The sequence below is a fragment of the Nannospalax galili genome, unplaced genomic scaffold, assembly GCF_000622305.1.
Source record: "Nannospalax galili isolate Female #2095 unplaced genomic scaffold, S.galili_v1.0 scaffold543, whole genome shotgun sequence".
In the NCBI taxonomy this organism is placed as follows: Eukaryota; Metazoa; Chordata; class Mammalia; order Rodentia; family Spalacidae; genus Nannospalax; species Nannospalax galili.
In genome coordinates, this window is record NW_008352270.1 from 4,856,131 (window position 1) to 4,870,330 (window position 14,200).

The window sequence follows — 14,200 nt, forward strand, 5'->3', positions numbered from 1 at the left end:
AATATTGACACATCCTCACTTTTTTTTTTTTAACTTGGAAATGTTTTTTTATGCACATACTGGAATTAATATAAAATGTTATTTAAAACCTTAGCATTTATGAGCTGGTGTTTGGTTCCCAGAAGCCGCATCAAGCATCTCACAACCACCTGTAACTCCAGCTCCAGGGGAACCAACACACTTTTCTGGCCCTCCACAGGCACCTGAATTCACATAGCAAATATTCACAAAGATATACACACACATATGAGTAAAAAAATCAAAATAAAATCTAAACAAAAGCTTTAGCATTTATATTTGTCATATGGACTTGTTTCTTTGTTCAACTCAGTGTTTAAGTCCCAGTCTCTCATAAACTGAGTTGGATAGCTTTTCAGCTTTTACCATGTTAGAAAAATATTCACGCAACAGGAATTATGTGCCCTTCAGAGACATAAACGCTATTTTAGTTTACTATTTCTCTAAAAGTAAATTACTAATTTTTGCTGTGGTTTGTTTTAGGATTTGGGCTATATTTTATTATAGGTTTTATTCTATTGGAGTCATTGATATGCTTTTTGGCATCACATATGTCTAATTTTGTGATGGTCCATATGTAGATGAATCCAGGACAGATTTTTCCTAAGTTTGGCATTCATCAAAGTTCCATTTATACGTATCAGACTGTTGCAATGCCTGGGCAGGAGATATTCTAAGCAGACTCTTGAGCCCCTCCCTTCAGCTAGAAAGCTACTGAAACAATGGATCCCAAAGCAATGAAATTTCCCCAGGAATCCCATTCTGGGGAAGGAGAAAGGCGGAACCCCTGGTGCCAGCCGGAGGAACCTGCCTTTCAGAAAGAGAATTCACACAGTTCTAACAACTTATTGCACCACTTTGCAGGACAGACTGGGACTTAGACAATGAGGATCAATGATGAGCAGGAACACACTTTGACCAGGGCTGCTTAGTTATGAATATCTCTTGTTTTCTATTTAAACTTTCTAAATTTAAACTTCCTATCAGTACCCCCAAACACAGACTTGGAGGGGGTCACTGGACCCCTTTGTTTCTCTTCCCAGTGAAGAAATTCCTCTTTTCCGCTGTTCTCTCATTGATTGACACATTGGGGGTGGATGGCTAGACTAGCTTGTTAGCACTGCCATGGGCCAGGCTTTGACCTTAAAGACTCTGGGAATATTAAATGTGATAGCCTAAACTTTAAACTATTATGTTATGTTTTGTCTTGTCTATTATTATCTATTCATTTTTGAAAGTGAGTCAGGTAGGTTCATTTTTGAAAGTCAGTCAGGTAAGTTTTAAAAATCGTTAATTACCTGTGTGTTCATGTGTAACTTTAAAAACATCTTTAAAAATATTTTATTTTTTATTTATCATTTTTATGTGACTGAATGTATTGCCTGCACGTATGTAAGTGCACCCACGTCGTGCAGTGCCCTCAGAGGTCAGAATAGGGGGTCAGATCCCCTGGAACTGGAGTCACAGGCTGTTAGCTGCCACATGGGTGCTGGGATTCGAACTCAGGTCCTCTGCAAGGGCAGCCAGTGCTCTTAACTGCTGAGCCATCTATTTGTGTATACATTTTAAGTCAATATTCTGCCAATCAGAAAACAGTTCACAGACTGACAAAAGTCATCAATCCTAGCTTCTCACGTTAGGGACTTGAGCACACACTGACACTACCAGAAAGAAATATTTGCTGGAGAATGTAACAAAAGCACTTAAAATCTTGTTATTGTTAATAGCACAGTTCTTCAAGTTGGTACATTCATCTGAAACTGTTAAGAGTTACTCACTGGTAGGATGCCTAAACAGCTGCCTGTTTTCCCCACTTTATATTGTGGGCTGTGGCCACATCTTAATGGCTGTAGGAACTAAAAACTGCCACATATACACATTGTGAATGTTTAGCCTCTGTAGGAATAACACTATGAAGTAAGATCTGGTTTCATACAATGAGCATGCAAAGCGAATACCTCACACCAGTCGATTTTTGCATCGGGATTGTTGCAGAGTTTCCTGTAAAAACATTTCACATCTTGGTTTTTCACTTCAGGACCAAACAGATGTTGCACGGTTGTGTAAAACTTCTCGTAATTGATGGCATCTGCAGTGAGGAGAGCAAAGTGCTTTCATCAGATTCTCAGTTACTTTTTCCATTCTACAATCTCATTTCAGCTAATAAATCCAATTTTAATTGCATTTTTAAGATCTTATCTTTAGAAAGGTTACTAGGTCTTTGATTAAAGTGTTACTAAATTGCAAGAAATCAGCTTTATTTTGGTGGTCAGGGCTCTCTTTTGTTTCAGCTATTTTAGAAATTTTGTACAGGGATGAAAAGATGAGGAAATCAATTTTTTTCTTACTGTGAACAGTTAGTCAGCTAGACTTGCCTAGAATTCATTAGACCTGTGTACAGAGTAATTATTGTAAACACACACAACACACAACACACACATATATATAACTAGGAACTATCCTGTGAAAAATAAATTATTCTATTTTATTCATCTTTGACTTCAAATTCTTAGGAAACATCTAAATGTTTATGTATCTATTTTAAATTCCTATAGAACTAACACAAAAATACATGTTTCATCTTAAATGTCCCAAATGAGGGGGATGATATTTTCTGGGTGTGGGATGGTCCGCATTCTATTAGGTCACTGGCAATATCTAAGAGGAATGTTACAGGGACAAATCTCTATAGACTACCTAGTAACATTTTTGAGGTAGACACTGTTTCATTTAAAAAAAAAAAAAGATTCTCTCTGGTTCTTAGCCCCTTGCCTTCAATAAAAAGTTAATCCTATTTTTCCAATATTTACTAATGAATATGAACTTAATCAGATGGTATTGATTGGCAGCTTGGTATAAATTATGGTTGCATCACATCTCCTCAGTCATTTAGAAGAAGGTCTAGCAGGTTTTTATTTGATCTAACTTAATTTTTAATCTAATCTTAAAAACTCCAGAGGAAGGAAGTTTCAACCACAAATTTGGGACTGCAAGCTCCTAGAGGACTGGAAGCCCAACTCATCTGCTCGGCACATGTTTAAGGAGCATCTCTTGACACAGATTCTGAGCTAGCCTTCAGAGGACTAGGTCAAAGGACTCAGGTCAAAGGTCAGGGAGCAGAATAGGAACAAATGTATGTATATCAATGTCAGCAGGCTAAATTAAATGGATAAGCTCCTAGAGACAGCAATAAATGTACCAGCAATGCTGAAGATGGCTTTACTTGGGGACAGTTTGGGGGTATTTGCAAAAAGGTGACAATTGATTTTCTTAAAAAACGGAGGGAGTTGGGAGAGAGATCCAAGCTGGGGGAATGGCACATGCAAAATCAGTCACTAAAAGTATAACGAAATAAAATAAATAAATAAAAGCTGTTAATGCAAATAACAGCTGCACTTCAAAGGTGATCAAAGACAGTTTATTCTGAGCCATGTATGAGTGACCATGGCCTAGGAACAGATTCAGGCTGCCGTGAATAGCATGTTCCAGTGTGGTAGTGGCTAACTTTTATATAGACACAGAACTAAAGGAAATCATAAATAAGGCATTTTTCAAATACATGGATGGGAATATCAAAGTGGGCAAAACTCAGATGCTAGCTGATGACATCCTTAGCATTGGGGTTGGTGAAAGTTAGTGGTCTGTTAATACAATCCAAAGATGTTTGCCTGATAGCTGAAAGAATACTAAGTCAGAGGGTGATCATGAAATTTTAATCAGTCAGAATTTTTTTCTGGGAATGTCTGTTCAGGGCTGGGGTTAGTTGGTAGAGTTTCAGTTCACAAAATAAGTAAATATTTTTTAAATAGTTTATTATTTTTTATTTTTTCTGTATGCGTGTATTGCCTGCATGTGGGTAAATGCACCCGTGCCATGCAATGCCTGAGGAGGACAGAAGAGGCTGTCGGATCCCCTGGAACTGGAGTTATAGACAGTAGCTGCCATGTGGGTGCTGGGATCCGAACCCAGGTCTTCTGCAAGAACAGCCAGTGTTCTTAACCGCTGAGCCATCTCTCCAGCCCAAGTAAATATTTTTTTAAGTATGACATTCTTAGAAGTTGAAAAGTGCATGGCAGAGTGGAAGATGCAGGGCTGGCAGTCCCAGGTGCTGAGGCATGGCTTGGTGAACGGCTCTGCGTACCAAGTTAAAAGGTTTGGATGTTGAAGATGAGTTAATAAGCTGGGAATACAGCAAACCCATGGGTTCTTTTAAGGAAAACCTCTCTGCACTAATACACAGGAAGGAATAATTCTGGCAGGAAGACTTACAGTAAGAGGCAAGTGAGAAAGAACTACCACAACAGAGTCCAAATCTATACTAAGAGGCATGGCTCCCAAGATTCGGTGCAAATGACATAAGATGGGCAAGAACACAGTGGGCAAAAGTTGAGGAAGGAAAACAAAAGGAGAAAAGAAGAATGATAAAGGAGAGAAATCAGGAGCGTGGCAGGGACAGGGGAGGGGTTCCTTGAAGCAGAGGCAAAGGCCAGTGTTCACACAGTGAAATGGCCATGTGGGTTGCAAAAAGGGGAAACAAAGCCAGACATGGTGCTGCATACCTGGAATCCCAGCGCTCTAGAGGCAGAGGGTGGGAGATCCTGAGTTCAAGACCAGCCTGCACTACATAGTGAGACCCTGGTCTTTAAAAATAAAAGGGGTGGGGAAGAAAACCAACTTACTGAATTGTCAAGCACATTAGGTTACTGAATACATTTTCAGCAAGGAAGGGAGGTAGCCTGGAGTATATGGGGAAAGAGGTGGAAAAATTCAGCAAAGAAGCAAAGGAAAGACATAACGTGGCTGCTGTAGGGGAGAGAAAGTCAAGGAAAGGACAAAGGAAGATATTTTTAGATTGGGAGGACAAAGCTAGTGGAAAAGGAGATTTTGAGGCTGTTGCAGCAAATTGAGTCTTGAAGGGGAAGCAAGGGACCAGTGCTGCATTCAGCACTATTGGAGTAAAGAACAAGGAAATTGAGAGAATTCTAGTCTTTGCATTTGGCTGTCTCCTATGACGTAGGAAGCTTGGCTGAGAGAAGCAGAAATCCCATCGAGGCTTCAGAAACGTGGTGAGAGTTTGGAAAATCAATTATAGAGAGAGGAGAAACAAATTGACTGGAGGAGAAGAAATCTTTGCTGAGTAGTTCAGAGAGAAAAGCCAAGATCAGCGTTCTGAAGGACATCCTGAAAGGTCTGAGCCCTCTTGACACTTGAGTGACTTGGGTGGGTGACTCCTCAGTTCCTCCCATTGTCTTCACAAGTAAAATGAATCAAATATTTATCTGCTCAGATTTTCATGTAAATCAAATAAACTTATACTTACATAACTTACTTCCAAATTATTAAATACTATACAAGCAATACTTTCTTGAGTTTGAACATCCAAAGTCAAGAGTTTTAATTACATATGACTATACAATCCGGCACTTTTGGGGCTGTCTAATTAGCTGCTGGAGAGTCCCTGTTCCTTTTATTGTGACACCAGGATTTGTTCTGTTGGGTTTTCTGACTGCTATTTTGCTTTACTCTTCAATGTTGTCCCCAATACCTCCAAACTACACACACCACACTGCTCCCTGGAGGTTCCAGCATATAGTATTTTATATATATATATGTATATATGTATATATGTATATATGTATTCTTCCCAGGTGGCATGATGTGCGCAGCTTCCACCTCATGCTCTCATCATAATCTACTGTCTTACCAGAGGCCCCAAAGCAGCAGGCCAACCAACCATGTACTGGACCCTTCAATAACTCTTCCTCTTCTTCAGGTGATTATTCAGGAGACTTTATTACAGTGTCAGAAAGTTAGCCAATACAGTGGCACAGGTGACCTCACATGATCACTATGCTCTACGGAGTCTCAGGTTAGCCAGTGACTGGTGGTGCCTGCAGGAGAACCCCTTGATGCCTGTTAGTACAACTCTTTAATGTTATAATGGAGATTACTAAGATTCAGAGAAATAGAAAAGGCTTCCCTATGTCTATCTAGTTATTAATGGACTGAAAAAGAACCCAGCTCCCCTCCCCTCAATTCCAATTTTGTGTCTTGGCTATTAAATGAGACTGCTATTTTTCTTTTTCTTTCTTTCTTTCTTTCTTTCTTTCTTTCTTTTTCTTTGGGGCGGGGGGGGGATGGGTTCTCCCTAGAGCCCCAGCTGGCCTGGAACTTCCTATGTAGATGAGGCTGGCCTCAATCTTAGAGGCTGCCTCTGCCTCCCAAGTGCTGGAATTAAAGGTATGTGTGACCAAACCCGGCCAGGTTTCTTTTCTCTGATAGCTTAAAATATTCCCCAGTTCTGGATGGCAGGGTATAAAGTGTGTAGAAGGTTAGCTGAAGGGGGTGGGGCAGGGGGAATTCCATCTATGCAACTATGGGAAGCAGCCACCCATGCTAGAAGGATTTCAATGATGTACATAACCCCTGACCCATGCTCTGTAAGTAAGCTCAGTAACATGGGGTGAGCAGATGCTTGTGTCTCTTCAAGAGAAGTTCATGGAACAGACTGGGAGACAGGACTCCCTGGAAAGATATCATTTGACAGGATTTAGGAAATTTCTCCTCACTTTCTTCTGCATAAAGTCTAGCCCAGAGTCTGGCCTGGGCTGTCTAATTGAAGACTGGATGGATGACTAGGTGGGTGGATAGAACAGCATCACAAACAGAAAGTGTTCAGTTGCCATAGAATAAAAGCATGGATCTAATTATCATCTCCTATCACTTGGATGACGTTTGGAAGGATCTGTAAGAACTAAGGCAGAGCTGTAGAGAGAGAGCTTCAAATAGAACCTGAAGAACATTCCCCAAGATAATGCCAGCCCGGCACTGGGCCTCTCCATATAAAGAAGACTGGCACTTAGGATGGGGAGAGGTAATGTCTTCACTTTAGCAAAGCCCAAACCCCGGAAGCACTAGTTTTGAGGATCTGCACAAAAGTGTTTCACATTCTCAGCATCCTTGCCTCGGAATGACACGTTCAGTTCTGCAGAGCATTGGTAAGAGACGACTTCGATGGATGTTAATGCCACATGATTGCTATATCCCTGGCAGGTGAGTTCATGCAATGGTATAAAGGTACATATTATTCTAATCTACAAATAATTGCTAATTTCTGTATGAGTCCCCATCCATAGTTAGCCAAGTGTTAGCAGTTAGCTAAGGGAAGGCAGTCAGGGCAAAGGTCAGAAGGAGGGAAAGGAAAACAGTCCCACTTAACTCCAGGAATGTGTCCAAACAAGGATATACCACAAACTAAGACTACTGGTGATGAAACCATCAGTCAGACAAAGATATCTGTTTTAGTTATCTCTGTCTGTGCTGGGGCCATCTGGGCCATATAGGAAACAAAGGAGAGCAAAACCCAGGGGCCCTATAAAAGAACCAGCCCAGAAGTCACTTGGTGGTCTAACCAGCTCTGGAGACTCCACCCAAGAGGGTGTCTTTAGCTCTTGCTCCTTGCTCTTGCCTCACTAAAAGCCTGCTTTCACACCTTCCTGAGCCTTTACTTCATTCTTCCCTGGGCATTCTGTTCTTTGTCTGCCTCTGGGAAGAAGGGGAACTCCGGGGCAATCAGTCCTCAGCTCAGACCTCAGTGACACGAGTATCAGGAAACATTTTAAAAGACTGTGGCATAATGATGACCCATGCCTTTAATTCCAGAACTGGGATGGCAGAAGCAGGTGGATCTCTGTGAGTCTGAAGCCAGCTTAGTCTATGTAGTAAGTTCCAGGCCAACCAAGGTTACACAGTGACCAAAAAACAAAATTGTAAAAGGCATTGAAATGGGCAAATAAAGATTTGTGTCCTACCTAATACACCCTTGCTGGATGTCTCTATGTTTTGTTTTGCCTTTGAACTATTTTACAGCTCTTTAAGTTGTAAAATACTGAGAGTAATGAAATGAATATTGCAAACTAAGTCTAGTGGAGATGAAGTTAATCATTACCTGTGTGTATGGACCACTTTTTTTTTTTGTATTTCTGTCAGTCTTCCTGACAGCTTGTTTGAATTCTCCTTTGAACTGTTTGTAAGAACTTAGTGGTTTCCTCAAAACTTGAGTTACAAAAATCTTTAAAACATGAAAAAAAGTACCCCAGTTCCAATCAACAACCCCAGGTGGACTTCCCTCTGATCATTGATCTTACCTTCTTTTGAGATAAACAAGCCTGCTCTTTCCCCTTTTTTCTGGATCATTGTCTGTTCAACCAATTTGTCAAAATCAACCAAGGCTGCTTTGAAATTGCTAGTCTGAAGAGAAAGACTGAACTGTTCATCCTCTCTGGTATCCATCCAGACATAAAGAATCCTTTATTTCTGCATAGAAATAATACTGAAAACTTGCCAATGAGGAAAAGCTTCTAGTTCTTATAACTCTTCTCTGCCATCTCAATTTTTGCCCTAGGTCTCATTCCCTTGATTTTAAATCCCCATTCTATGGGAATAAAGAGAAAGAGTTCCCCTAGGATGCTTGCTGGAGGAAAACTGAGGTTCACTGCATTTCAGAGGCAGAGTTGTTAGTGAGAAGTTCTGATCTCATAATGTGAACATTGCCCTTATGTCCTCATTACCTCATAGTGTCTCTGTAAGGAGGCTGAGATTCACCTCCTGAAAGGGTGTGTGTGTGTGTGTGTTTGTGTGTGTGTGTGTGTGTGTGTGTTGTGTGTCTGCATGTCTGCCCACTTCTTATGAGTGGTAAAGAGGTAGGAAACTAGACATTATTTTCCTCTTCCAAATGAATATCTTTTCTGACCTCAAACTTTTTGTCTCCCTCATGGTACTGCAGAGAGTAAAGATCATATTCATTCACATAGCTCTCCTGGATATAGAATTTGAACTTTAAGGCTGAAAATGTATTTCAACGTCTGTCATATCTGCCATAACATATTTGTAGAGTTGTGGAGAATAAAAATGTTTCTTATGCATTTACATCAAGTTAAAGTAAGAAAAGGAGCCAAGAATACCGGAGGAGTCCTCATGAGGGAGTTGTCCAAGAGAGGAGAGGCGGTCTTTCTGCCTGGCTGTCTCCTTTACTTCTAACCTCTAATTCCACTCAGCTCAGCTGCTTCCTTTTGACTCAAGTTTTCCAATCTCCAACTTTGTGTGTGCATGTGTATGTATTCACGTGTATGTTGGTTAGTGTGTACAAGTGTTGGTATGTGTACACATCTCCTTGCATGTGTGCATGTCTGTGCAACTATGTGTGAGCATGGAGGCCAGAGGAGGACATTGGGCTTTTTCTTTAATCACTTTTCACCTTAAATTTTTTTCTGAGACAGGATCTCTCTGGAGCCCCAGATGGCCTGGCACTCACTATGTAGACCGGCTGACCTCAGTCTCACAAAGATCCACCTGCCACTGCCCCCCGAGTACTGGAACTGAAGGTGTGCACCACTACGCCTGGCATCCACCTTAATATTTGATACAGGATCTCTCACGGAACCTGGAACTCATTGGCTGGCTACACTGGCTGACTTATAAATTTCAGGGATCTGCTTGTCCCCCCGCATCCCGCAGTACTGGTATCACAGGCATACAAACCAAATGCCTGCCTTTTAATGTAGGGCTGGGCTCTGAACGCAGGTCCTCATGTTCATGTAGCAAACACTTAACCAGTTGAAGCATTCTCCCAAATCCCAGTCACCAACATTTCATTACACTGCATGCTGTCTGTTCATCAACAATTAGTTAACTTCCTGGGGGTTAGGAAAGCAGATGAGGCTTCTACTCCTTGGTAGTTCATCTTTTAAATTATCTTGCGATACTTTGTATTCAGAGATAAGGCACAAGACATTAAGAGGCATTTCCATTTCTAATCTGAACTCCTTGGTATCCATCTCTGACTGCCATCTATTAGGGGAGAAAAATCTCTACAGAACACATTATATTAGAGAACCTCCTAACTCGATCTTTCCTTTTCCCCTTTAAAGCTCTCAAAATACTATTCAGCAATTTCCAAGGAAAACCTTTCCTACAATCCTTATGCATGAATTCTTAGATTCACCCATCCATCTATTCAGCAAATATTTATCGAATACCTACTTCATGCCAAGGGATATTTTAGGCAGTAATGATACAGTGAGCAAAATAGTGCCTTGAATTTACAACCCAATGGAGAAGACACAAATTAGCAAGATGACAGAAAGCTGTGAACACTCTGAAGACAGAGTAAAGGAGTGTGCACTAGGGTGGGTGCGGGGAGACCAGGAAAATGAATTACATCAATAAAAGGATATTTTGCAGAATCCTGCAGCAGCAGAGGTAGCAAGCTATGCGGGTAACTGACAGACGTGAGTTCCAAGGAACTATAGGAATAAAGTCCTGACATTCGCATGTGCTTGACCTGCCCAAGAAACAACAAAGAAGCCAGTAGAAAACAGGCATATGCAGGAGGAAGGAGAGATAGGAGATAAGGTCTGGGTGGCAGCCAGGTCTAGTAAGATGGCAGGGGAATTATAAGGACCAGTTTGTAATCTGAGAGACATGGAAAGGTTTTGAGCAGAATAGTAACATGCTCTGTCTTGTGTGTGGACAGGGTTGCTCCAGGTACTTTGTAAAGATAATTCAATAATTTGAAGACAATTTTCAATAAATTGAAAAAGGAAAGGTGAGAGAAGCAGAGAAACCAGTTGGGTGGCAGGTTTTTAGTAATCCAAACAAGAGATGGCCGAGGCTTGAATTACTGTAGGGACTGTATTTAGGTTCTTACTCTACAACCAAACTGAAAAATTAATATTTTCAAAACAGTTGGAAGTTGGAATGTTGCTGTGCTGGGTAACTTCAGTTGTCAACTTGACACATCTGGGAAGCAGGACCCTCCACTGAGGCACTGTCTCCATCAGATTGGCCTATGGCTATGTCTGGGGGGCATTTAATTAATTTCTGGTTGATGTGGGAGGGCCCAGCCCATTGAGAGCAGTGCCACCACTGAGCAGGTGGTACTGGGTTGTTTAAGAAAGCACGCTGAACAGAGGTCAGAGAAGCAAGCCAGTAAGCAGTTTTCCTCCATGGTCAGTGCTTCAGCTCTTTGCCTCTACATCTCTGGCCTGAATTCCTACCCTGGCTTCCCTCAGTAAAGGATGGTCACTTGGAACAGTAAGATGAAATAAACCCTTTCCTCCCCAACTTGGTTATGGTCAAGTATTTTTGTTGCAGCAATGGAAAGCAAACTAGAACAGTTGCCAAGATTATTGATAATATTAAATTATTGATCCAGCTATACCACTCCTTGTCATATACCCAAAGGACTCAATATCCTACTGCAGAGACAGTTGCTCAGACATGTTTGTTGCTGCTCTTTGGACCCTAGCTAAGAAATTGAAATGACCTAAATGTCCCTCCACAGATGAATGGAGTTCTACTCAGCAGCAAAGAAAAAATGAAATCATGAAATTTGCAGGTAAATGGAACTAGAAATTGTTATACTAAGAGAAGTAGCACAGACTCAGAAAAACAAGTGACATATGTTCTCTCTCATTTGTGGATCCTAGCTCCAAATCCCTAGATGTGAATGTATATATCTTGATGTAACCACAGAATCCAGGAAAATAGAATGAAACTGTGGGTGTAAATGGGGAAGAAGGAACTTGAGGGGGGGGGGTAATAGGAGACATGTGTTATCAAGAGGGAAATGGGAAAATGGGGGATACTTTAACTGAGGAGGGAATAGAAGGGTTATTCAGGGGAGGAGTGAGGAGAAATAATGATTAGGTGGTGTGAAAAACCAGAGGGAAGTATTAGTTCAACAGCCTACTGAAAAATAAATATACTATATATACATACACACACATTATATATATATATGCATGTGTATAGCATGTGTATATATGACTAAAACCACAGTGACAGGCAAGGAAAAACTTCCTTCAAGTTCTTGGTCAGGGTAGTCCAAGGGATTCCCAAAATAACAGAGCTATTGCCACAGCCCTTGACTGCCTCCCAGAACTTGAAGGTAAGACTCTAGTACAGAAGACAAGACATATTTTGGGCAAAGGACTTTGAGCAATGGAGCTGGAACTGACCTGGAAGCCCCCTCCCTGAAGACTATAGTGCCCTCATAGTATCAGAAGATACTATTCAAATTGCCAAGGGAGTAAACCAATTAATGATCCCATCCAGATGTAAAATGTACAAATCACAATGACCAGTCCAGCAAATAATCTCTACTGGTGCAGAGGCAGCATTTTATCTTGGGTTAATCAACAGCTATCTAATTTCACTTAAGGCCCACTCAATGGGAGGGAACTTGGATGTAGTACTTTAAACATAGCCAAATACACATGGCTGGGAAGGTCATAGATCCTGGAGAAAATTCTACTTTTGTCATATCCCTAGACCAATGTAATTTGTTTCTGCATTCTAAATATGTATTCTTATATTTACAGACAACTGTTCCTCTTATCATTCATCAAAGAAGCTTCTTTTTTCAACAAATAGAGACTATTACAGAGTTCCACAACTAGTAAAACACTGAGAACAAGTATCTGTGAGGTGCCCAGCCCTAAGTGACATATCTACAATGAAATTTCAACACCTATGGCTCAGGGAACAAAATAGCAAAATTGGAGGGAGGGGATTAGAAAGAAAATTAACACATCTCTCAATTCTTACCAGTGAACCTTCCTCATGCAACAGATGATGGTTAACTCAGAAAGCCACTCATATGAATTACTCATATGAATGAACTCACAGCAATGGTAACATCATGCACAAAAACCACACAACTCAAGCCAGACAAAATCCCAACATAGAAGTGGGGAAGTGGGCAAGAAGCCCACCTTAATTGAGGAATTACTGGTAACTGATAACTACTGGGTGTGACATCAGATAGGATAACTAGGTTCTAGTGGATGAACCCAGACCAAAGGACATTTGGGGACACAAACTTGACTTGATAGGCCTTAATATATGACAAAGTACATGAAATCTGGAGAGCTATTCAACAGGCGCAGACAGGGTAGGGACATCTAAATCTGATCCAAATACATTCTATGAAATCTGCAAAAATTCAATAAGAATTAAAAAATCCCTTAATTCATAGGATTATAATACAATGATCAAAATGCTTAAATATTTCCCATAGGCAGTTTCTCCCTTTCATTCATGACTGTCCTTCCTCTTGTGAGCATTGCTCTGGTCTTTATGCAGACAGAATAAGTCAAATCTCTTTCACGACAATGGCCAAGGCACTGCTTACCCCCACCCCCACCTGGTCATCTGCTCTCATTCTGCCATACTGGTTTCCTTGTTTCTCCAATGGGACAAGTACTTTAGCACACATATCCTGTGTGTACAGTATTCAGTGCACTATTATCTGTCTAAATAACAACCCATTTCTTCTCTTCCATACCCTTCTCTGCCTTACAATTCTTTATGGCTCTTAGCATCTGACATTTTCTTCATGAACTTATTTGATACTGTTTACTCTCCCAACACCACTAGAATGTGAGGTTTATGACCAAAGGACCCATCTCCAAAGAATGAATGCTTTAGAAAAAACGACTCATTCATTCATTCATTCGACTAATATTGATTGAAATCGTACTCTAGAAGAGTCACTACAGTGAAAATACATAAAGAACTTGATAATGATTGTATAAGTTTAAATTATAAAATTAAAAACACTTTTCAGGGTAGGTGGGCTAGAAGATCTTATAGATAGGCAAGTTCCAGCTAGAAGCCATAAAAATGGAGATCAAGGTTTTGAGGGCAGAGTACAGTGACCCTTGGTTAGTGTTCAGGGAGGGCACCAGGATGGAGAGCCATCTACCCACCTGATTCTCTCTCAGAGAAACTGGAGATTCACTGGTTAGTCCTTGACTAATCTTTTGAACAGAAGTGGGAGGGGTTAACAGTCATGAACATCAATTGCTTTAGCTCCCACAAACCAGTGCAAAAGACAGCTGCAGATGCAACTCAGGTGAGGGAAGAGACAGAGACAAAAGCAGCCTTTATTTAAGGAGTGTGATCACGTTCACAATCTATATTTGACTTGTACTATATTTTCATGGCTACTGGGGAAAGGCCCAGTGGAAAATGCCTGCTGTGCTAAATATATCCTCTCTATATGTACTAGATTTAGGTTGAAGCTTTGGAGGCACCGTCCAGGCAGTCACGGCCTGTGAAAAGCTTCAGCAGGCTTGAGTCCAAGTCCAGAACCTACCCCAAATGCAAGACATTTGGT

The 14,200-nt window shown here is 40.9% G+C and overlaps 1 protein-coding gene across 2 annotated transcripts in view; it reads right to left on the reverse strand.

Annotated features, from left to right (window-relative positions):
* Window positions 1-8,310, reverse strand: part of Wdr64 (WD repeat domain 64) — a 159,834-nt gene extending 151,524 nt beyond the window's left edge. For both annotated transcript variants that reach the window (XM_029554115.1, XM_008849176.1), the window contains exons 1-2: window positions 8,166-8,310; window positions 1,977-2,107 (exon numbers count right to left, since the gene is read on the reverse strand). In XM_029554115.1, the coding sequence (XP_029409975.1) occupies window positions 1,977-2,107; window positions 8,166-8,310 (276 nt within the window). The remainder of the gene's footprint in view (window positions 1-1,976; window positions 2,108-8,165) is intronic.
* Window positions 8,311-14,200: the final 5,890 nt, after the last annotated feature.